Source organism: Aythya ferina, assembly GCF_964211825.1.
Source record: "Aythya ferina genome assembly, chromosome: 4".
NCBI classification, from domain to species: Eukaryota; Metazoa; Chordata; class Aves; order Anseriformes; family Anatidae; genus Aythya; species Aythya ferina.
Window position 1 is genome coordinate 26979587 of NC_140300.1, and position 25222 is coordinate 27004808.

Below are 25222 nucleotides of genomic sequence, written 5' to 3' on the forward strand. Positions count from 1 at the left end.
GCAGTTAATGAATTATTATTACTGATCCCATTTTTTGTTATGTTTCTTTCTAAAACTTTCAGCTTTCAAATTGCCAAGATTTGTCTGTTTATTTTTAGACACCATGTTTGGGGCAAGGGCTCTGCTTTTTAATTGAACCATGAGTTTCCCATGCCAATGATCAACATTACATATTCCACATCTTCTAAGATCTCTGAAAGAATTTAAACAAACGCTGTGAGGTCTAGGACAGCTGCTGCTACGTAGGGCAGATATTGAGGGCATTCTAAGTTCATTCAAACACAGGTCACCACATGTTGCCAAAAGTTTGAAACGGTTTTGTTTTCAAAAGGTAGAATGTAATTTGTGCCGACTCCATCCTTACTGCTAGTGAGGAGAAAAATATCTTTTTGTTTAGCCTGCAGAAGAAGACCAGTGGAAGGAGCCAGTGATGACGGGCATTTTTGCAAATATTTTTTTTACTTTGATTCAACATATGACAAAATAATTTTTGATAAGTTCTAACATATGTTTAATGTGCACATTTGAAGTGAAAGTAGACATTCAAATTTGGAGACATCATGTCCAGCCTAAGTTGGTTCACCGTTATGATTTCTAGGTGTTTGCCTGTTGTATACTTGCTTGTTACACTTGTATTTTTTGCAGTTGGGGAATATCATTTACAGGACCAGATTTGGAAAGACATGAGGAGAAGAGAGAGGGACATAACAGCTGGGGTTAACTTGCCAGGAGTGGACTCCAGGCGTCCTGACTGAAACATTTCAGCTTTCTCTGCAAACCACAGGAACCATGAGGTATCCTAGAAGATGCAAAGCAGCCAGCAGGTTGTGCAGGGAGATGAGCTGGTACAAGGACAGAATCACACAGGGGTGGACTTGCTGGGACATAGTGACAGAGTGACCTGCTGTGCTCCCAACAGAACTCCAGGACAGGCTTAGATCTACCCATGTCATTCCTAGCACAGGTTTTCATGTTGAAAAAATCTCTAGTGCTTTCCTGCCCTGCAAGTCAAATATTAGTGTTTCCAGTATCTTTCTTCTGCACCTTAAATCTATTTCCTCTCTTCACTTGTGTGACAAAAAAGAGGTGGTTATCGTCTCATTGCAATGAGTGATCTCAGTGATGCAAGACTGTTTCCACCATTTCATTCAGTCATTTTTTTTTCATCGCTTTGGATTGTAGCCCTCTTGTTCTTTCAGTTGTAGTGCTAGCTGAGAGGATCTAGAAGAGGGCATGTTCTCTGAACTATGATATCCTGACCTGCTCACTGTCAGCAAAGCGACACTGAGTCCAAACCGCAGCAGACAGGTTTTGGCAGCTAAGTTTCAAGCGAGTTAGATATTTGAGAGGCAAAGTCTTGGATTTTAGCACCCAACAGAATGGTGAAGTGTGCATTAGTGGTGAAGAGGTTGTGTGGTTGTGTGCTTTTGAGGAATCAGTAAAGGGACTAAGGTACATTGCGCTCTCATGGGTGAGCTCTGGGACTCTGTGGTGACTTACAGGCATGCTGGACTCGGCGCTCTCCCCTTCCTGTCACTGTAGAAGGGAGTTGGGTGACAGAATTGGACTGAACCCAAAAGTGCTAGACCCTGTGGATTGCCTTGGAATTTCAGGTACTCTTAAAAACTTCCTCTCTATCGATGATACCACTGATGGTGAGTACTTTTTATACCAGTCAAAGTGGTACAAAATAACACACACAGCATTTAATTTCTTTATTTTTTTTTCATGGTGTGTTGTTTCACTGATGGTGCACATAGCTTAGAATTCTTCTCTATAACCTAGGCTATATGCTTTCAGAGGACTTTGACAAGCCATGCGAATGCTAAAAATACGTTGTGTAAAACCTGATCTTTTGCTTTTTTCTATCCTTTGGTGAACAAACAGCAGAAAAATCTAGTGGCTGTCTGCTGTGATCACTTGCTATTTTTTACTGAATGGGGGATGAGGGTAGTGAGTCTTTAATAAAAGCTTAAAAATTTTAATTGGCCATATCTAAAGTGGTGCCAAATTAAGGGTGCAAATGAAACGTTCTCCCCTTGCTTCTCAACAGTTGAATGTTGTTGGTTGTTTTTTTTGCACTGGAGATGTCAGGATCCCCTGCTTGCTTCTGCAATCCTGCACTTAGGCACAACATGACCTGACTTTTCCATTTGGAAAACAAGCTTTTTAAGATCCTCTCACAGGTGTCTTGCAGATGTCATAAAGGAAAACACAGTGTCTAAAGTGTTGGTTGTCAGATTTAAAAAAAAAAAACAAAAAAAACCTTCAGGCTCCCATCCCAACTTTGTACCTATGCTTACAGCAGCTTTAACTCACAGGTTGGTGTGCAATATTTGATCCACAGAAAAACACTTTTTTTTTTTTTTTTTTTTAATTTCTACAGCAGTATGTGCACTAACCATTTGCAGGTGCCTTTATTTAGCGAGTGTTTTTGTAGCTCAGCGAGCTCTGGCCCGTACATCGGGCACAGTTTGAGCTGAATGGCTGACCCAGGCTGTGGTTTTTCCTTCAGTGTCGCTGGCTGCAGCACAGGGTCACAGAGGAGCTAACGCAGAGCACCTGCTGCTCCTGCCAGCCCTGAGTCTGCTGCTGGTCTGAGCAGCCCTTGCTCTCAGCAGGAGTTAATGATCAAGTTCTGGAGGTGACTGTTCCTATAGCTGATTTTCAGTGTGGTCTTTGTATTAATAGCTTTTGTTTTATCCTTGTTATTTTACTCCCATCCTCATCGTTATGCGTACCTTACTGCTGACTGCAGTTAAAAGCCAAATTCTAACTCTTTCGTGTTGCTGCATGCTAATATTTTTATTTCAGCATGTGCACGTGTTGAAGTACAGCGTACTGGTTATAAGGAGATAGATACTTATTTCAAACTAACTGTGTTCCTGAGGAAAGCTGTAGAACAAAATGTGTTCAGAGAAATCTGATTTCAGTGTTTTTCAGATGTTTTGGTCTTGAATAGTTGTTGGCGGTGGTGTTCTTGGAAATGTTCTATACTGGAAGCAGACATGCAGAAGAAGCCAGAAGTTGTACAGTGGTTGTAGTACCAAAATCCTCCCCAAGTGCGGTAATGCTTAAAAAGCTAGATAAGGGTATGCAAGTACCATTTCAAAGCTATTGTTAGGCATTATTGCTAAAGCTATAACTTTATCGTGAATCTCTTCACCCCTTCCTATTGTCATCAAGTCTCTGTAAAGATTAAGACACATTTTGAACAGAGAAGTTACTTGGAAAATGACTGTAAATTTTTATTAGTACAGTTAGAGAGAAACACATCTGTTAGACTGCGTGGCATTGCTTCCATTTGGACATACAGCTGTGGTAGAAGTAAAACCAACAAATGTGTTACCTTGCAGTGAGGCTACACTTGTAAGAGACGCAGCATAATTGTGATCATAACCATTATGTCAGCACACGAGGGAAGGCTTGATACAGTGGAAGGAGGAATATATTTGCCATTTCATGTGCACACATAGAAAAAAAGCAGTATAAAAATACATTTATAAAATTACAAATTTCCTCTTTACATGGAATGTTGTGGCAGATACGGTTGTGGGGAAGGAAAAGACCCTGCTAAGACCCTGCTGCTCCCTCCTAAAAGCCACTGGGCTGGGATAATATTAGGGTAATATTTTCTGAGTGATTCAGGACAGGGCTGGAGCATGTGTGTAAGCAGGACGCCCTCTTGTTTCCTGGAAGGAGGGGCTGCTTGGAAACTGGTGGCCAAACCCAGTTAATTAAAATGCACTATTACTTTACCTATTATCATTTGGCAGTGCCAGTGCCTATACCTACTCCAGTCCTTGGCAGAATTCCAAGCAGCTAGCCGCTTCACCTGGTGAAGGGCTGCCAGGCTGGGCTGCTCGTTTCACAGAACAGGTCCTGGCTTTTAGCCCCATGAGGCAGACCTGGCTGAAATCTGTTGCAACAGATCCTGGCCCCAGAGAAAACCTAAAGTGGGGGACCAAGAGCTGCCATTTACATGTCCTTGAAACAAGGGCATCAGTAACCTGCTCCATATGCAGCCTACCTGCACAGGAAAAACATGGCCACAGCTGCTTTCTCTCTGGGGAAAGCATTTATATGTTACAGTAAAAGCAAAATCCGTAATAGAGAGAGAAAAGAAAATTAACACCTAGGAAAGTTTTCTTTCTGAGCATGAAACAGTGATACCATAGTCATTTAAATTGTTTCAGAACCCATACCATAAATACTGAGTATTTTTTAATAATGCTCTACAGAGTGCTGTCTAGTATGTCTAATGATAGGCATGTTAAAGGAAAAGATAGGGAAATAAGAGGTAAAAATTTCACCAAAGCGATAGTCAGGTTGGTTGTAACGTGATTAATAGTACCTGAAGTGTCCATTAGTTGGCTCTTCTGATGCATGTTTCCACACACAGCAGTCCTGGTATTTATTGACAAGGCCCTGCTGTGCTGTCATGGGGGCGTGCCAGAGGTAGCAGCGAGGGTAATCACGTGCCTCAGGCTGAGTTCACAGGAGGCTAGGCACAGCACTGAAAACACCCAGCTTTTAGACACCTTGCTCCCCAGTGAAGCCTCAGCTTCCTGACTCCTCCTACTCTGGCCTCCCAGACTAACACAAGCTGTACAGAGCATCACCTGCAGCAACTGTAAGAATCACATCCCCTCCAGCACCAGAAAGAGGTGCCAAGCTCCACTGTAGTGTTTTTTTTTTTCCAGACTCCTGGAGTCAAGGCTTAGCTTTTTGCCTGCTAGGCAGAGCACTCTTGCCATCGAGCACCCGAGCAGGGCTCTTTGAGCCTTTGCTGATGAAGCTATTGTACTTTGCTTACCATATTCCTAATGCTCATTTGAGCAGAAGCTGGGATCCAAGTCTTTTGTCATTCAGATTTCTTCTTGCCTTTTTCTCTTTCAAGATAGTTTAATCTTGCTCAGCAAAATGAAACTTTCAGTGGAAGATACTAGAAGAAGAGACCTATCCAAAAATACCCAGTTTCCCAATATTATTTCCCAGTATTTGCTCATACTATATCCTTTTTACCTTAAAATCTTCATTTTCTGCATCTCACCAGATGCTCAAACTAGCTTATTCTTGGGACAAAAACTGTTGCAGTGACATTGCCAACAGTGTTGTTTTAGAGGGTCAGTTTCTCAGTGCATGCCTTACAGGCTGAACACATACAAAAGGGGGAAGAAGACCCAATGGGGCATAGGTTTGATAAATATGCTACTCCATGTAGTGCTGTCAAGAGCCAGGCACATGGAAGCTTCAGAAAATTAAGCAATAGAAACTTGGGTAGAATCCATCCAAAGAGGCTGAACAACAAAATTTTGGTCTTAGGTGCCTCGAGTAGCAGTTATGGGCCTGTTGGGCTACTGGTGCCACCCAGCACCCTGCAGAGATGCCCAAGCTGGCTGTGGGAACAGGAGCTGTGGAGTCAGGATGGTAAGTGCCATGCTCACGTCAGCCACCCCAAGAGACAGGCAGTGTTGGCTCAGGCATGCCAGCAGCGCAGGGCTGTGCCTCTTCGGAGACCTGCACTTCTACTGATGTGCCCTGGGTGAGGTGGACACAAAAGCTCAGCAATCTCTTCCACACCCTCCAGCCCGTGGTGGGGCCCTTGTGAATATGTACCCTATGGGCAGCATCTGGCTGCCCTGAGTTCATACCTCACGACCATGAGTGCAAACACATGTGCTACTGAGTGAGTAGTATTAAAATAGGTTATTTAAAAGGTTTTGCTAGTCTGTGCTACTGCTAAGTTTGAATATCTGAAAGGCAGAAAGTGGCTTTTTCTTTTCTTTTAAGCATTTTGCTGCGCTCAGAATAGCGCCACAAAAGGTAAAAGAAAAGTCAAAAGGACTATTAATTCTACCCCAAAGTATATTCACCAGCAGAGGGTTGGCCATTAACATACACTGCATATTCCATAGCTCCACAAGAATAGAAGAGCCTGAAACTCCTTTTCACAGAGCTTCTGGACTGCAAAATCTTCAGTATTGAAGTGTTGTTTCCATTTTCCTTATGTCTGTCAGCACAATTCTTACCATCTGGAGTTAGTTTAGCAGAAAGGTGTGGATGTATATTTGTCTTTCAATCCACTCAATAAAATGTGACACATTGCTGTAAACTCCTGGTCCCAAAACCTTGGAAAAGCAGACAGAGCCCCAAGACGTTAAACCAAACAAAGTCCATCGCCCTGCAGGTTGCTCACATACAAGTGGTCCTCCGCTGTCACCCTGCAATATCAAAGAAAAAAAAAGTCTATAGGGGCTCCACGTAGCCAGCAGTCATATGTTAAAGCTATGTCAGTTTCTAGAGTGATTTGCCTTTAGTAAGTAACTAAACTTTAATCAGCTGTTAAGACTGGCTGCTCTACTAATCTATGTAGCAGCAGCATTCACTATTACTGGTATTTATTCCCCATTATAACTGTACAAAAATGTATCTGCAAATGGTTTATACTAATTTTAAGATGTTAGACTACTATTTAGCTAATACAGATAAGCCTTAGACTGTTTAAGCAGCATTTCATTACCACAAACTGAAGTTGATTTTGGATTCATAGAATCAGAGGCATTGAGGTTGGGACTCCTGGAAGTCATCTGGTCCAACCTCCCTGCTCAAGCAGGACCACCTACTGGTTACACCAGTAATAATAAAAGTTGGGTTAAAATGTGTAAATAGACTGTTGTCATTTTTATAGTAGATGAAGTATGCTGTACCCAATTAATGTCACAGAGCCTTGATTTCTAAAAGCCTTTCTAGCTGTGAGTTTCTCCTTAGAGAGAGGCTTACCATGCAAGAGTCCACAGTGCCAGACTCATAGCCGGCACACAGCATCCTGCTGGTGATGGTTTTCATGTCAAAGTACGACTGGCATTGTTTTAAGGAAATGATGCGAACTTCTCCTTCCTGAAGCTTGAAAGGCACTGAAAAACAGAATTAAGCATTAAACTATATACCTATGAACACACAAATATTTATCTATGATGGATCTTTGAGGCAGAGGAGAGAGTCAACTCATCACTCCATGGCAGGATCCTTCGTAGCAAGCATTTTGATTTGGGTAAATTTGACTTAGTGTATCAGGGAATCAGATTTCAAAGGTTATTGGAATTATTTTAGCATATCCAGGACTTCTTCCTACTGTGAACAGCTGAGAGAGCTCAGATTCAAAGGAAATCTGTTAAATCGAGGGTATAAAGCATGAAACCCTGTGTAGCCATGATGGTTTTTGCAGCTTCATAACATAAAATCTTTAAAAGCAAAGCTGAAACCATATTAGAGAGCAAAGAAACTTTTCCCACTTACCAGCGATACAAAAGCATTCTGTGTTTTTTTCCCTGCATTTACCTAAAAGATAGTTTTAGGTGGGTAGATCTGATTGTAAACAGCATATTCCTCACCAATGTAATACTGTTTTTGCCAATTGTATGACCAGGCCACCAGAGGTGGAGCAGTACTTTTAGGAAGATTTCATTCTCCAATGTACAGAAAAGCACCCTTCCCTTATAATTGCTATAATAGAGAAGGGAGAAACACAATGGACAGAGCATAACAGTGTTGGGGCCAGGACACTTTGGATACGATGCATGCAGGATCATTTTGGCAAAACAAATATTTACATAACATAAATGTTCTTGTTATGGGACCCAAGGATTTCAGTGGCAACAGAGCATGAAAACCAGCAACATTTCTGTTCAGAGAAACCAAAACAACACTTCTGATTATGCCCACATGGAACAAATCATGCCACAAGCCTAAAATGTGACACAGAGCATTGACTCAAGAAAATGTTCATTCGACCTATATGCAATTGCTTTCTGTGCCTTCAGCTTTCACTGCACTAAGAATGTTATTCCACAGCAATGAGCTCATGCAGGTTTTACCTCAGTACAGTTCTAAATACAACCTGGGTACAACTATAACCAATTCAGGTCGTTTTCTTGATAGGAGTTTCTAGATCCTTTGCATTTAAAAAATAAATTAATTAATTAAATTAAACCACTTGTCTAAATACAGATTTAGGAACATAAATTTAGACTACTGATTTGAAAAACCTAGTCTAGTAACAGCTGGCTTTCCTCCATGAGTAGTTACAGTTCCTTAGCATTTAATAAAGTCCGGCATTTGTATAAATGGATAAAGCACTGCAATGGGGTCACTTATTGGATTAACCCAGTAGGTAGTTAATGTGGTTTACCACGATTGCCAAAAGTATTCATCTTACTTTTGTTGCCCATGTGTCCCCAGCCTGTGATGTAGCAGTAGGTATCTGGCTGCACCAACTGTTCCTTGCTGGGCAGACAGACAGGTCTTACATAGCTTGTTTCGTTGATATCTTCATCTAGTTCTACAATGCTGATATCATAGTCCACGACTGCTCTGTTGTAGCGCGGATGCAGGATAATTGTCTTCACTAGTCGGGTCTGCATGAAACTTGAGGGATGATCAAGATTGCTTATCCCAAACACTACTTTCCAAACAGCTGCGTTTTCTCTCCTTTGTTTAAAAAAAAAAAAAAAAAGAAAGAAAGAAAAAAAAAAGAGTATTTTTTTAGTTTAAATGTCTGAGTGTTTTTCTCTGACTCCTCTTATATGCTATTTTGCAATTTTTTTCACGTACAAATGCTATAAGAAAACAAATACTTAGGCATCAGTACTGACAAAAAAAAAAAAAAAAAAGAATGTTTTCCATTCCCTTCCTGCCTGCTACAGAAATAATTCAAGCTCGCAGCCTAAGATATGAAAACACCCATTATTTGCCACATTAAATGCCAAAGGTTCTCAAAATCATCCCTCAGATCCTGCCCAAGTTCTTAGGTGCTCACTGGTGGGCATGTTCCAGTTTTTCTGGGGTGACAGTATTGTTTAGTAGTATGCTGCTCACAGCAGTAATTTAAGCTGAAGTCCCAAAGGAGTCTCAAAGATACAATTCAATTATGAAAAATAAATCTCTTTTACAATGGCCATGTGAAAAGTCTTATTTTTTATTGGGCATCTGTGTGTGCCAAGCATATTCCCTATGCCCAAGCTTAAAGGTTACTCTGTCTCTTACACAGAACTGTTTAAGACTCATGCAAATATCCATGATCACAAAAAAAAAATAAAATATTATATATATAAGTCGATAGGCTATTAGTAGGAAAAATGAATTAGGGTCTGTTAAGTCACATAAGAAAACATTAGAAGTTTAGAGAATCTGGATCACAGCTAGTGGTAAGCCATGGGTTCCTAATCAGTCTGTGATTCTAAAAAATGAAAAAGAAAAGTCTCTTTTTTGGAATTGATGTAACTAAGCTCCTTCGAAGAGACTGAGGCTTAGTCAGAGCAATCTGAATGTAAACATCCAGAATTTCAGCTTTTTCACAGTATTCAACAGAATTGTCATTCCTATAATTTGGAAAGAGATTCAATTGCTAAATAAAGACTGTTTTTATCTATGAGTTCCATGAGAATTCTGGTATTTCAAACTATAATGGTCGTTCTACCATCATGACCAATTTGTGATTTATTCTATGATGTTTCAAGTTGAAGTGCTAGGAATATTCACATCCTATTGTGTTTATGGGCATTGAAAAAGAGCATTGCTCGGAGCAATGAGAAGTCACAGACAGAATGTATTATCTTACTACAGTCAAGAAAAAAACTTCAATTTCTTGGATGCTTTGGTGTAAAGCATTTCAAATTGACCTGGACAAAACTATACTAATAAGACCAGCAAAGGACTATTCTTAATGCAGTTCCTTTCCATGTGTAACTTTATAGATATTCATGGCTATTTGCATTAATATTGTCTGCTGCATTACTGATGTATAGTCCTCATGGTTTGGATCCCAGACTTCACAAAATATTTTTTGTCTAACGCACCAGAGCACATTTTGTCTAATGCCTCCAGTTCCCTCAGTCACTCCTCATAACTCTTGTTTTCTAGTCCGTCTTCACCAGCTTTATTGCTCTTCTCTGAACACGCTTGAGCAAGTCAATATCCATTGACAGGCCCAAAACTGAGCACAACATTCAAGATGCAGTCTCACCAGTGCATGTACAAGGGGACAAGTCCTGCCGGCCACATTATTGCTGATGTAGGCTAGGATGCCACAGGCCTTGCTGCCCACCTGTGCCCACTGCCAGGTCATCTCTGGCTGGCTGCTGACCAGTGTCCCCAGGTCCTTTTCAGCCTAGCAGCTTTCCAGCCACTCTTCCCCAAGCCCATACCTCTGCATGGGACTGCTGTGACCCAAGTGCAGCAGCTGGCACTGAGCCTTGTTGAATGCCATGCTGTGACCCATCAATCCAGCCTATCCAAAGCCCTCTGCTTTCCTACCCTCAAGCAGATAACACTCCCACCGAGTTTGGTGTCATCTTCAAACCTAATGATGGGTGCACTTGATCCCCTCATCCAGTTCATTGATAAAAATGCTAAACAAAACTGGCCCTAAAATTGAGTCCTAGAAGCACCACTGGTGACATGTATTACTCTGAGATCATACAGCCCAGCTTTTAATTGAGATCACCAAAGTTCTTCCAAAAGTAGAGGAATATGCCAGACCCTGTTTAGCTGCAGCGATCTCTCCTGTGTTATTGCCTCTAGAATCTCCATAAATAGCCTCACAACTTGAGATACTCACACTGTTGCCTTTCCGACTTGTCTTCTGGCTTTGGACACAAAAGCCACAAACCAGAATTTACCCTAACCACAATTTATATCAAGAGCCAGGAGGAAAAAAAAAGAAAATAAATATCAGTCAAGAAAAAACAAAGTACATCATCTTTTCTCATGCTTACCACAGAATTTCTACTGGCTTATTAAACAGAAAGAAAGATGTTTAGCATAGTACAAAAATTTCCAGTGAGAAAGTATCAGTTTTAAGCAGGACTAAGTACTGGTGACAACCACCTAACAAAAGAGTACTTGCTACCTATAGCAGAAAACACACATTTCAATTGTATTTAGGAACATGATTAAACAACTCCAGTACCAGAGAAAAAAAAAAATACGGTAATGCACTTTCCTCTAAAGTCTGTGGTTCTTTAAAAAGAAATACTGGTTACCAAAAAGCTAACAATGACTAAGATAATTCCTACGCCACAAAAACCTCCTCTGTTCTCCAGAGCATCCACCATGGGACCTCATGAAGCAATCAATAGTGGTTAATACTGACTGATTAATACTACTGATTGATAATCATAATGAAGCCATGGGGAGTTTATAATCAGAAAATAGAGTGAAATTCATTATATCAATTGCACAGTGATTAAATATTCATGTTTTATTTTTAATGGCCACAGCATTTTTCCAGACATTTCTATGCTGATGACCAAAATTGTACGTTGTACAAGAGCTATGGAATTCAAGTTTTGATCTTTTCTTGGTTTCCTGATGAAAGTCAGCATATCTTTGTTTACATTTCATCAGTAAAGATAGCAATAATAAAGCATGTCAAAACCTAACTTGATGCTGGTTTACACCATTTATTCTATCTCATAGTCTCTAACAGCAGGCCTATGTGACTTCATCTGCAGAGATCATCAGTTGCTGCCAGTGTATTTGGTAGTGGAGTTGGTAAACCTCAAGTTACATTTAATTTGTATATGAACAGCAAAATTGTCTGAGCTCCTCTCACCCTTCGAAGCAGTGCGCTACCGTCAAGACCCATCTCTTTGCAATCAGAACACAGCCACATATGTGTCCACTTGGCTCACTCTGCAGAGAGCACTGCCACGGCCACCGGCCTGGGCGACTGGTCCTGCCACCCAGGATCCTTTTGTTCATGCGCGCGGCTGGGCGACGGCCACAGTCTGGTGAGAAACAGATGCAGAAGGGAGTTACTCCTTACCAGACATACAGCATGCAAGACCTGGAAGAAAACTGGACACAGAGGACTATTAACAGAGTCATGAAATTACACTGAACAATAAAATAACTGAAGTCATCAATAACCACACGTTAATATCAAACACATCGAGCCATTCTAGTTCTTCCTTTCCATAGAAGGACTTGCTCTTCTGAGATTAATTTTGACCTGCTTAGACTAAAATATCAACCAAGCTAAGCTTGGGAAGTTGACTTTCTTGAAGGAACAGTTACCTGGCTGCCCTTGGGAAGGCTTCCCGATTTCATGTCTTTGTCTTTTTGTTAACTGCCAATGTGCTTGTGCTATTTTGTACTATCCATAACAAATGCTTCTGGAAAATTAGCCCAGCAATAATGAGCACTTGCTTAAGCAAGTAATTCTTACTGTGTTCACCCCCAAAACTTCAGAGGGCAAGGGGTTTTACGTGTTCTTAAAGCAACATATGTCAGAAGCAAACACCTTTAACAGGCTCCTGAGAAGTGTCATTCTCTGGTAAGAGTAATAAATATTTTGATTACTTTCCCAAATTTAGGTCATGCTTTGTGATTAATTCTCTCCATGCCAAGCAAATTCATAACACATATGTTCTTCAGCAAAACTCTCCTTACCTGTAGAACATGATTTTATTCAAGATGAAGATTTTATGCCATTTTCAAATTACTTAAATCTGCACAATCTGCTGTTTCTGCAGATTGTTCTGTAGCTTTCTACTTTAGGTTCCCTTGAGATTCACAGCTAAACAGATCAAAGCTTCAGGTCCCAGGTATGCAGCCTACTGACCCCTCTGTTGGAAAAGGATGTTTTTAGCAGGAAATTTTTTCAGATTAATTTTTGGAACCTGACTGATGACAAAATTCATAATTCATGTGGGAGCTGGACTGGGCTACTGCAATAGACAACCTCAGTGTCAAAAATAAGAAAAGCTGTTGAAATTGAACAGAGAAGGGGAAAAAAAAATAAATACAAAACTGGAGGTTGCAGAGGTCCAGTCAAATGTCAGAATGAGTCCACACAAAGCATCTGTATTTGTTAAGGTATATTTAACATATCTTTATAAACAACTTTGTCTATTTTTTTCAGAAATATGTACTTCTCTTACCTTCTTTAGTGCAAAGGAGAGCCACTTTGCTTCTGCTTCGACATATCTGCCTAAATATTGAAACAAGAACATCATAAAAATCTCAACTAATTCATATAATTTTGGGTGATTTGGATATCAGCACAGGTATTGTGTCCACTGTTTTGAATGAGCTCTTAAAAATCCCCCAAACCGTAAAAAGAAAAACAAAGAGCTTCTCATGCCAGATGACTTCCAGTGTCTTTCTGTCAACAGTTCAAAATATTAGTTCAGCTTTACAATGTGTTTCATGAGCAGGTGCTACATATTTTGCAGACGACCTTGCTGTCTGGGCACTGATCCGGCCCTGAGCTCGGCTGGGATGTACAGTCTGTCAAGCCTTAATTTATGGCACCTGAAAGCACAGAGATTGCTGTTCTCTGCATCCTTACAGCCAAAGGATGGGGTTTTCTTTGAAATATATATGATTAAAATTTTTGCCCAAAAAGTTTTGGTATTTTGATGAAATCCCAGGAAGCAAGTATTAAGATAAATAAATAAATACATAAATAAATCCCGTTTAAATTTTTAAGATGAAAAAGCAAGGAAGTGAGTCTTTGTCAAAGGAGGGGAAATCCTTGCTAAAACTGAGAGTGCTGTTGCTCAGTTCTCTGGCTGCCTATTCACATGACCTTTTAATTCATACCATATATGCATATGTGCTTTTTAGAGGCAGATTCAGAGCAGAATTAGACTGTATATCTGGATTACATATTCCCCAGGTTATTATTTGAAGTAATCACAGTAGGTGGGCTGTTTCTTTAAAGTTGCAACTATTTAAAAAGAGGCTCAATTCGATTTTAGGTCATAGATATAAATGTGGTCACAACATCTGAGTGCCAACCACCGAAGTCTCAGGCTTTGATCACTGATTTGACCAGACCTCTGCTCCATTCACATGCTGTGCAGATCAGTCTACTTTCTGTACTTCTTCAGCCTGAAAACACAGCACATAAATTTTTGTGCCTGGAGATATATGACTAATTTCAGGAATGGTGCTTGGCTTTGAACAATTTTGGGGGGTATTTACACTGCATAAAAATATACAGAATATAATTTAGACCAGCCACACTCATGAGAATAAATTACTACCCCCACACACACACTGAGAAGTTTATTTGATGTGACCTCACTATGGGTGAGACTACATCTTTTGCCATTCTATCTTGTAGCTCAGAGGCTCCAATACATCTCTTCTCACGTATTTCCTAGCAGACCACTTTCAAATACAGCAAAGCCTCTTGAAAGTCTTTTGGACCTTAGTGACCAAACAGAATATGATTTTGGACCTGCCTCTACATCTTTTCACAACCTAAGATGTTTATTCTTGATTTATTCTGGAGAAAAGCATTTAGATAGAATCATAGAAGGTTGATTGAAAGGTTGGAAAAGACCTCCAAGATCATCTGGTCCAATCATCCCCCTACTACCAATGTCACCCACTAAACCATGTCCCTCAGCACCATGTCCAACCTTTCATTGAACACCCCCAGGGACGGTGATTCCACCACCTCTCTGGGCAACCCGTCCCAATGTTTGACCACTCTTTCTGAGAGGAAATTTCTCCTAATTTTCAACCTGAACCTCCTCTGATGCAACTTGAGGCAAATCCCTCTTATCCTGTCTCTGGTTTTCTGTGAGAAGAGGCCAACCCCCAGCTCCCCACACCTTCCTTTCAGGTAGTTGTAGAGAGCAATAAAGTCTCCCCTGAGACTCCTCTTCTCCAGACTATACTACCCCAGTTCCCTCAGCCACTCCTCACAGGACTTGTGTTCCAGGCCCTGTACCAGCTTCGTAGCCCTGCTCCAGGGCCTCAATGTCCTTCATGTAGTGAGGGGCCCAAAGATGAATACATTTCTCAAGGTGCAGCCTCACCAGAGCAGAGTACAGGGGGATGATCACCTCCCGGCTCCTGCTGCCTACACTACTCCTGATACAGGCCAGGATGCCATTGGCATTCTTGGCCACCTGAACGCACTGCTGGCTGATGTTCAGCCGAGCATCAACCAACACCCCCAGATCCTTTTCCTTTGCACAGTTTTCCAGAACCTGGAAGCTGGATACTATTAGGCTAGTGGCAAAATACAGTGAGAAAGGAAAACATGTAAAAACAGAAGTATCAGGCTCCATCCTGTAATGTCCCTTTTTCTAGATGAAGGGATAAAAATGAATTTAAATGAATGAGGAACTTATTACTGTGGAACAGAACTAGCACAAAATTGAGCTGTTGGAAAGCAAGAGTATGCACTTGTAGACACAATCTTTTTAGCACTGTTCTGCTGAAGGAATCAGCCATTATGAAAAGCTTTCCTGCAGACAACAATGGAAAATAAAAAAATCTAGGTGTATTCCTCAGATTTTCTTCTTCACACATATATTGTACCTCTGCCCTCTGCATTTAGCCAAGTCAGTCTTCTGTTGTGAAACACAAGAATGTTCTGTTGAAGAGAGTTATGAAATCTCCTTCTGTCCATTTGAAAGAGGAGTAGGGAAACAATCTGTTTTTTGAAGATGGATTAGATAGCTCTCCCATTTTTTGTCATGAATGTTTACGTTAATTGACTCTTTAGACTCAAAAGTCACGCTATGAATGTTTCAACCACAACTGAGGCCTGGCTTCTTGTTACCAACTACATGTTTAGTAGAGCTAGTTAAAAGAAAATTACCACAGTATAAGGCCAGAGAAGCTGCTAAGTAAGCTTACTGTAAGAGGATACTGTTCTGCTGAAAAACCTGTGATCTCTCCAAATGTAGTGACTACCTACAACAGCAAAATAAATCTAATTTACCTATCACTTACCCATTCACTAGAAGTGCGTGTAAAGTTGATGCATTCTTATTCTTCCAGTCTGGGTGCAGATTCAGCCACTTTTGGTGCTGTATTTCCCCATCTTCTAATACAATTTCTGTTGTAGGTGGTCCTCTGAAACAAATAAAAGACATTCATAGACTTCCTATTAAATTCCTATGTTTCAATTATGAAAGGAAGAGGCCCTAATACATCCTGTTCACTAGCAAAACAGAGTAGAGTGTTACGTGAAAGCCACGTGTAACAGAACCATAGTTAGGGGAATTATATCACCCCAAGAAGCCAGGCCAGCTAATGTACTACTGTCACTCGCATTGTATTTTCTGATAAAAACCAGAATCAGAATCAGGAACAGCAAGAGGTTTCTGGTGGAATTCACTATACAGCATACATTGAAATGTTTCTACATTTTTCTGACTCCATAAGTACAGCAAATAGATCTTCATTTGTGGAAGAGGAAAAAGTAAAAAATATTTCCTTGCATTCCTGTCTTTGGAAATCCAATCAGATATAACAGTAAAGAGCAGTCTGAATTTTGTTAATAATACTTTGAACTATCTCTAAGTCCAAGCTGTTTGACTTTGTAAGTAAAACAAGATTACAGGTGATGATGTCAAACCTGGCCTTCTGCAGCAAATTAACTGCTGCGAAATACGAAAGCAAGTTAGAATGACTCCACCAGGAGATGTTTTCACACTTCCGCTTTCTCAGTTTAGGTGTTGCCTGATAAACCACTGAAGAGACTGTTTTAGTAAATCTCAACTGCCAAATGGAAAAAAAAATGTATTTTTGAAATGGCTGTACAAGTCACACAACTTTCTAGCACAGAAACAGCCACGATTAGCTATCAATCCCTGACAGTTAGAAGGGCTTCCAAGGGCTGCTCCCCTGAACACTAGTTACGGGCCAAATTCTAAGCACTGGTTTGTGGAAAAGAGAACGAGAGATGTTCAGAAAAACTGAAATGTCCTAAAAGTCACCTTTGAACTCAAGTCTCTCATGACAGTACCTAGCAATGCCAGCCAGATTATTAGTTTGTCTAAGAGTCTATTTTTTCTAACATTACCTGTATTTGTTTTAAAATATTTACCAAAGTATGGTATCCTTTACCAGCTGATTACATAAATTAACAAATATCAAAGAATTAAGATTTATGGTAAAGTTGTCAGTGCAAGCACATGGAAATGTTTTCAACAGGACTGAAATAATTAACTAGGCTCTGAGATCCCACCCATGGGTCTTGCCTGTTACATGACTTATTTTTCAGAGCCTTCTCTGGGCATTATTAAGCAACCTCATTCCATGAGCTACTATCCAGAATGTGCAACCAGACAGTAACAAGTATTTTTAAAGTCTGTACGTTTTCTCATTGAGAGAAAGCTATTTTTGCAGCAAACATCTTTTTTCCATCATTACTTGCTTATGGAAAACACATAAAGCTCCCCCCCCTTCATTTCCAACAGTTGCTTAATTTCCACTCTTTCTCCCACCAGACAAACACAAGCTTACTTTTCTCTTAAGATGACACATACAGAGATATTTTATATAGCTGTAAACAAGTGTCTGACCTATAGAATATGTAACTCAAAAAAGAACAAATATTGTTACCATCTGATGGATCCAAATCTATATTATCCAAACTACCACATTATTTTGTTGAAAGCTACAGCTCATGATGCTATAACCATTATTAAACATAGACTCATTTCTAAACTAGGACAACAACCTACAAGATACTTAAGCCTGTATGAAATTTTATAGTTATTAATATATTTTATTTAATAAAATTAAATGGCTATGCTTTTTTTCCCTTGGTAGTCAGAGCCTGATGTAACACACTCAGAACCAATATGCCCTAATTTACATTTTCAGAATTCTTTCTAAAGTTTTTATCCTATCCCTCCTAGATCTGAAGCACAAAATTTGTTCTGTGGGCATGCTCTAAAGGGAAGATTCAGTTTTCAGTGAATACTGCCACTTCATCTCATCGGGTATAATTTCTTCATAGGAATATTTTCTTTTACTGAGTTTCTTAGAGACTCCAACAATGTTTTAAGTTATTAATGAATGATTTAGAACAAAATAAGGATATAGCTACTAATTACTCTAATACATAAACCTAAATCAGCTTTCTTTCCAAATAGAGGTTGAAATTAGCTGTCTTTCCAAATTTTTATTTTAATAGCTTTCTGAAGTTGACCTAAATTGATTCAGTCTGCACAAAAATCATGTGTGTGGCCATATTTAATATCTCTCAAGTTTTCAAACAAGCCAAATAAGGAACCTTTTTCATCAGTTTTTCAGAAAGCTCTTTCAATTCTTTGCAAAATTTTCTCTTTTTTCCTCTTTTGTTTACGCAGAATAGCTTTTTTTTTTTTTTTTTCCAGAAACATGGTGCTGATTTAACACTAACACTTTTAATTATTACCTACATTGCAACAATAAGCAAAATTGAAACCATATTTTTGTGACTGAAAGCGTATTTATGTAGAATGCAGTGTGAGGTTTGGGGGCCCCTCAGTTCAGGAAGGGTATTCAGAAACTGGAGAGGGCCCTGCGATGGCTTCCGAAGTATCTAGGGGCCTGTGACACTGATGCACAAGGAGGTACTGAAGGAACTGGTCTTGTGAGGATAAAGCTAAGAGCCACCTCAATGGCAACTTACAACTACCTGAAGAGGAGTTAAAGGGTGATGGGATCAAACTTTTCTCAGTAGTGCCACATAGTAAAACATGGGTAACAGCCTGGAGTGGCAGCTTTGGAGATTGATAGCAGATGAAAGGAAATACTTTTCCACCAGGAAGGCAGGGCAGACCTGGAAAACACAGGCTGTGTCAGTCTCTCAAGGTTTTCTAGACTTGGCTAAACAGAGAAGTGACTAAGCTGATCCAGTGTTGGTAACAGTTCTGCTTCAAGTGGGAGACAGACTAGGTGATCTCCAGATGTCATACAACTGGGATTGTATGATTCTGATGCACTGTAGTGGATAGTACCTATGCTGAAGATCTTGATCCCAAAAGATAGTGACAGTTACTAGCAAAGGTTTTACCACACATTGGAGTATAACATTACAGCACAGTAACTGATATAATTATATCACTTAAATCAGGCTTTAGTGATACCTGCAAACACAAGACATTCATATCACAGTAACGGTAATGCAGACCTTTTAAGGATCTTTGGACCAGATCCTCCACCAAACTTTCAAGATAAATCAAAAATCCTACCTGAATCCGTGTAACGTTCTAAAATCTCATGGTGATGTTGTGATGGAAGCATTTGGGGACTGAAACACTTAACAAACAAACAACAACAAAGACCTTGTGTTCTTTTTTGTTGTTATTAGTTGTGATTTATTTATTTATTTATTTATTTATTTTTTAGGACTGATGGTGTTCTAAGAATCTATTACTTTACAGACAACAAAAAATTTAACTGGTTGTCCCATATGGGTATTGAATATCTGTAGCAAATCTTTATATTCTTTATATTCTAAAGAACTATAATAAAACTTCTAAACTTTCAACCATTCTGACCTAGCACAGTGAACACTCTTCAGGGTGCCTGTAGTCTTAGTCTACAGACTTCTCCAAGGCCATATCAAAAACATTATAGTAAAATAAATTTACAGTAGACTCATTATAAACAGCAATATTTATGATTTGTTTTTCCCTATAGATTTGAACTAACTGATACACCAAGTTCTGTGGTAAAAGCTATCACATTCACTCAGATTTTTATGAGATTCTCTGCATTGTTTTCAACAATGAAATGGTATTAGGACCTCTGGAAAAAAATCCAGAAGGCTTTCTTTCACTAAACAGTTGACCAAAGCAAAACTATCACAGAAAGTTCAGCTGAAAGGAAATTTTCCTTATGAGGCCACGTGATCCATTCCCCTACCCCAAAATAAGATCAACTATATCTAAATTACCTCTGACAGCTATTTGTTTACCCTGCTTATAAAAATGTCTAATGATGGAGATTCCTCAGCATTTCTGGGCAATGCATTCCAGGATTTACAGTTAGCAATTTTGTTCTAAATCTCCCTACCTGTCATTTTAGCTTATTACTTGTATCTTATTCCCCCTGGAAATAGAGAACAGTTTATTCCTTGCTTCTTTGAAACAGCCTTGTACATGTTTGAAGGCTCCCATACCTCCTTCACCCTGATTGACCACGTAGAGTTTTCAGCCTTTCTTCACAGAGCATGATTTCTAGGTTTCTGGTCATTCCCGGTGACCTCATCTGGACTTTCTCCATCTAGTCCAAATCCCACACAAGATGAACAGAACAGAGGGATTACACCAAATGTTTATGTACATAAACATCCCTGACTATATACATAAATACCATGTTTGCTTTTCTTATAGCAGTAAGGTGTTGTTTCCTTATCTTCATCTTCTGAGCCACAATACTTCCTAGTCCCTTCTTTACAGTTTTCCTGTCTTGCCAACCATTCTCCATTCTCCATTCAATGTGTCCTACACGTACTGTCTTGAACTGTCTTGAAATCATTGGCATGATTTCAGGCTATTTCTCCAGTCTGTCAAGAAATTCTAATTTCAGATTCTAGTCCTGCCCTCCAAAATGCTTTCAGATCCCCCCAGCTTGATACTGAATGAGAAGTTAGTAAGCATACTCTTACTCCATCATCTGACTGACCCATGACAACACTAACATCACAGACAGATGTGTCTAGCTCAACACCATGTCATTAAGGTGTGACAATGAATCATCAGTCTCTTTTTTCATCTTTGTCCATATCCCATTATTTATTTCAAAAGTCATTTCACATAATGATGTACTTTTAACTTTCATGCTAAGTGAATTTGACATATGTTATTGATAAATACAGGTTGTCTGTCATTAAGACCTTGTATTATTCCTTATATTATACTTCTGTAATTATTTGTTGATAATTGCAGCAAGCCAACTAGTTTCTAAATCTCCTCTTTTTTCATTTTTCATGAAAGATGGCACATTAAACAGTTTTCAGCCTTGTAAAGCCATTTTCTACAACTTCTCAAAGCTACTGGCTAACATTTAACAATCCTAATGCAGATCTGCCATATTCATGTATCTTAAATTCTCTTGAACACATTCCAGCAGACCCAGCTACTTTGACGAGCAGCGTATGATCTGTTATTTCCTTACTTTAGCCCTAATTCTCAATGCTTTGCTATCATAGAAACATTTTAATATATTTTATTGAGGTTATTTGTTTTATTTTGCCTTTTTAAATATATGTATGTATATATTCCTAGGTTTTATGATTCTTTTTCTACATACTTACACTGTTCTTCTGTACTGATTATTGTAAGTCTGAACTACTCTTCCACTGTCTAGAATTCCTCTTTCAGGTCACTGTACAGCTTGTATCAGATAACTAAGTCTTGTTGCTTCAGAAAAGTTGTCTGCTAGATTAACAAAAGGGCAAATAATACTCCAAAATATATAATTACTTTAATCTAAGAAGTTTCCTTTAATCTAAGGCAATGTCCATAAACATTATTTGAAGATGCAACTACAAAATTAGTCACTTAAAAAATCAGAAAGTCGAGACATTTTAATTTGACAAAAAACATCTATCCAAATGGGAAATTCTAACTTACATTTTACTAATTTTTCAAATTTCATTTTTTAAAAGTCTAATTAAAGTTCCTTTAATAAATTTAATGTCAAGTTATGGATTCCCTTACATGTACTTCAGAGAGGGAGAGAGGGATTTTTTTTTTAATTTAATAAGAAAACAAAAGCCAGTTTGTCTTGTGCATTATAAAGTTTCTTGCAGTGGGGAAAAGTAACGTTTAGGGTCATTTCATTACAAAAGTTATGCAATGAAAATATTAAAGAAATAATAGGTTTCAAAGTATTCTAGCTTGCTAATTGCTGATCACTGTGGTCAGACAAATATTATAGTATAGTTTATACTGAAACACAAGGAACATTATAATTTGCATACTAAATTACAATTAAAAATGATAATTAAAAAAAAAAAAAGAAAAGAAAAGAAAGAAAAACAGAAACCAGGGACTAATTTTAGGTTATGAAATTAATATTCTGTTCATAATTAAAAGCAACATAAATCAGGATACTTCTGCACAACAATGGTTTTACTACCTCATTTTCCCTATTTCATTATGCAAATTTATATCATGTACTAAAAAGTTTAGAATTAAGTATAATCCATAACTGGGCTCCTTCTGTCTTCAAAGTAACAGTAACATTCTTCTGTTCAGCTTCTATTGGTTTTAGATGCATGTGACAACAGGCTTGAAAAAGGAAGTCTTGTGTTGTTCCAGAAGGTAATGAATAACATGTGTATGGGCACTAATATAAAACAAATTAGGCCTATTTCAGAGCTAGAACAGCATCTGTTTCCTGTCTGTACAGATTTAATATCTGTGTAGTTTTAAACTCAGCAAATTTGATTTGAAAGCCCCAGGGAAAAAAAAATAAAAAATGTTTATTATAATGTCATTTGTACAAGCTGGGACATAACATAGTTTGGAAAAAGTATTTGTGATCAACCATTAAAATAACAACCTTTCTATGGTTGACAGTATCCACATATCTTTTTAATTTTTTTAGTCAGCACTAATAACAATTACCTTTTTACTTAAAGAAGGAAAAGTATCCAATCATGCAGACAACAAGTGTTATAAGAGGCAAGAGGCAAGTGACCATATTATTAATATGGTCTTGAAGCAATCATTACAATTTGCAAAGACTTATTAGTTTGAAATTTCTTCAAAAAAGCCTTCTCTAAATAACTTTATATATTGCAAAATACATATGTATGTGACAGATGAGACATAAACTATCAGATATAGACGAATACATCTCTAATATGCTGCTTAAAGTCTATGTATAACTGCATTTTAACATTGTTTTAATAATTTTGAGCAGTGATGAACCAAGTCTTCCATGTCAACTAGAACTTGTAATGTTATTTTCAGTAAATCTTATTTGGTAATTATTTGTTGTTTCTCTTAATAAAATAAATGCAATCTAAAGAAATCTCTATATTGTTAAACCTCTAAAAAGAGGACACACTGCAGACAGGGACAATGTAAATATATTCAAGGTAGGTCAAGCACATTATATATTCTATTGAGAGAATATTAATTTCAAATCAATTAGCATGTTCCAATACTTCATTCTCTGCATTTTATTTCCTAAATGTCATGTTTATTCTTGGAGAAAATAAAGTAGGTTAAATTCAAAAATTTAATTTTCTACTGTGGATAGGACAGAAACATTCAATTTTGTGTTTCTGTGATGTTTTTAAGCATATAAGACATTACATACACTCTACTTCCTTAATTCCTGATACAGAAATAATTATAAAGTAATTAGAGAACATAGTAATTCAGGTGATGAAAAAAAGGGATTATTGCTCCAGCAGCTTGACTGCATATATATGAGCAAATATTATTAGAGAATGGTGTACGAAAGAGATAGGATGAGAAAACATTCAGAGGGGAAAAAAGCCAGGCAGGAGCAAGAGATCAGAAAAAGGAGCTACCTGTTTCTGTGGATCACCAGTGGTGCAGCCTCCAGGAAAAGGTAGCAGAGCTTACTGCAGATTTTTATGAACAACTCACTTGGTAAACAGCTATGACTATACAGCTATACTAGACCAGGCAGATCAGTTAAAATTCTCCTGTACTCTACTGGGTACAAGCTGCTGAAGTTTATCATTATGACATTTGCTACCATAATCATCCTAGTGCAAAAAAGAAAGAGAAACTATTCCACTCAAATGCCATAAAATAACCAAACAATTCCACTAACTTCGCATTTTGTCAATTTTTAGATCTGAGCAGGCCATGTTTTTATCATCACCATTTCATTAACAATAAAGCAGACCTCAGAATATGTGAAAAGGGCTTTCTTCAACTAAATATCAAGACAAGTCTCTGAACATAACAATATTCTGAACAAGCACAGTATGCATATCTTCAGCAACACAGTCTCTAGCACACACCATGTGCTAGTGTATGTAACCAATATAGCTAATGTTGACCTGAGAAAATGATGGCAATTGTTGCTTTGTTCTCTGTGGTAGCAGGAAAACCAATTGCCAGAGACATGCTCTACTGTACATAAAAGTGGGACTCAGTCTATGAACAAAATCATCTGGCCTGAGATGAACAGATTGTCTTATCAGGTGACATAACAGTTCTCTCAGGCTGTAATCTTTACAAAATCAAAGATTTGAACTCTACAAACAGTTCCCCTTAGGCTCTTAGCATTATAAACAGAAGTTCACTTTGCATATAACACTCATTTTGCACTAGAGGAAAACAAAAGAACTGTTAAGAACGTGCGTTGCATAATTTGAGCAACAGTCACCATCAGTCCAAAGCCTTTCACGCAATTCTTGGAACTTGCACTTTTTTTTTTTGTGATGTTGCATCACACATCACACAACACATTGCATGTGCTGTGTTGTGTAAAACCAACATAAAAAAAAAAAACAAAAACAAAAACAAAAAAAAACACCAGCATATGTGGAATCACAATTGGTTGACAGCCAGGAAAACAGTTTGAGTTTTGTATAAGAGTCAGAACAGCATTACCTTTAATGTTGCTTCAGATACCATGCTTATGCTTCCCAAACAAACAAACAGCTTGTTATTTTGTCAAATCTGTTACAACTATCAGCTAAATTAATCTAATTTTAATTGCTGTCATTAAATTATCTTCATTTTTTTTTTTTCAGATCAATATTGGCTGAAGAATTAAAGATATCTACAAGTTGTTAGAAAGACATTATTTTCATATTTTAAACATGACAACATTATATAGCAATTGAGGTTTGTCATTTGGGAAAACACCAGACACAGCTATGAACAATATGTTGCAGAGTTATATAGAAAATAAAAATACCATATGATACCATTCATTGCAATTCCAGGTCTGAGTTATTAATAAGTCTCAACTTTGAACTGTTTTTCTCTAAGAATAAAAAGAGATCTATTAAATCAAGTATAATCATAAGTCATTATTAAATAAATTTGCATAGCCACACAACTGGTGGTTTCTGCACTGTGGCACAATATGGACAATTGTTTTTACATTCACATCTTTAATTTGCTGAAATGAAATATTTCATATTGGGAATAACTGAAGTAAAACATTGCTTAAAATATGTTATCTTCATTAAGATAGATAGGTAGGTAGATGGATAGATAAAAAGGATTGACCAAAATTTCTTTGGTCTGTATTTGTGCTCTACATAACATGCAGTCCAATTTACCTGCAACCTTAGTGGCAACTGGAAATAACTTATTAAATACACCAGTGGTATCAACATCATATTCAGCCTTTCTTGCCATCTTAAGTCAAATAAATAATGCAGAACGTAATAGCAAACAGGTGAAATCTATGGCATTAGATCTGATTTTACACAGATATGAATTATTATTATTATTGTTAATGT

General features: G+C 38.1%; 1 protein-coding gene across 2 annotated transcripts in view; it reads right to left on the reverse strand.

The window, feature by feature from the left end:
* Positions 1-3227: 3227 nt before the first annotated feature.
* Positions 3228-25222, reverse strand: part of CORIN (corin, serine peptidase) — a 134362-nt gene continuing 112367 nt past the window's right edge. For both annotated transcript variants that reach the window (XM_084516696.1, XM_084516695.1), the window contains 6 exons: positions 15763-15885; positions 12945-12994; positions 11615-11789; positions 8219-8490; positions 6784-6917; positions 3228-6224 (listed from right to left, as the gene is read on the reverse strand). In XM_084516696.1, the coding sequence (XP_084372822.1) occupies positions 6042-6224; positions 6784-6917; positions 8219-8490; positions 11615-11789; positions 12945-12994; positions 15763-15885 (937 nt within the window). In that variant the 3' untranslated portion in view covers positions 3228-6041. The remainder of the gene's footprint in view (positions 6225-6783; positions 6918-8218; positions 8491-11614; positions 11790-12944; positions 12995-15762; positions 15886-25222) is intronic.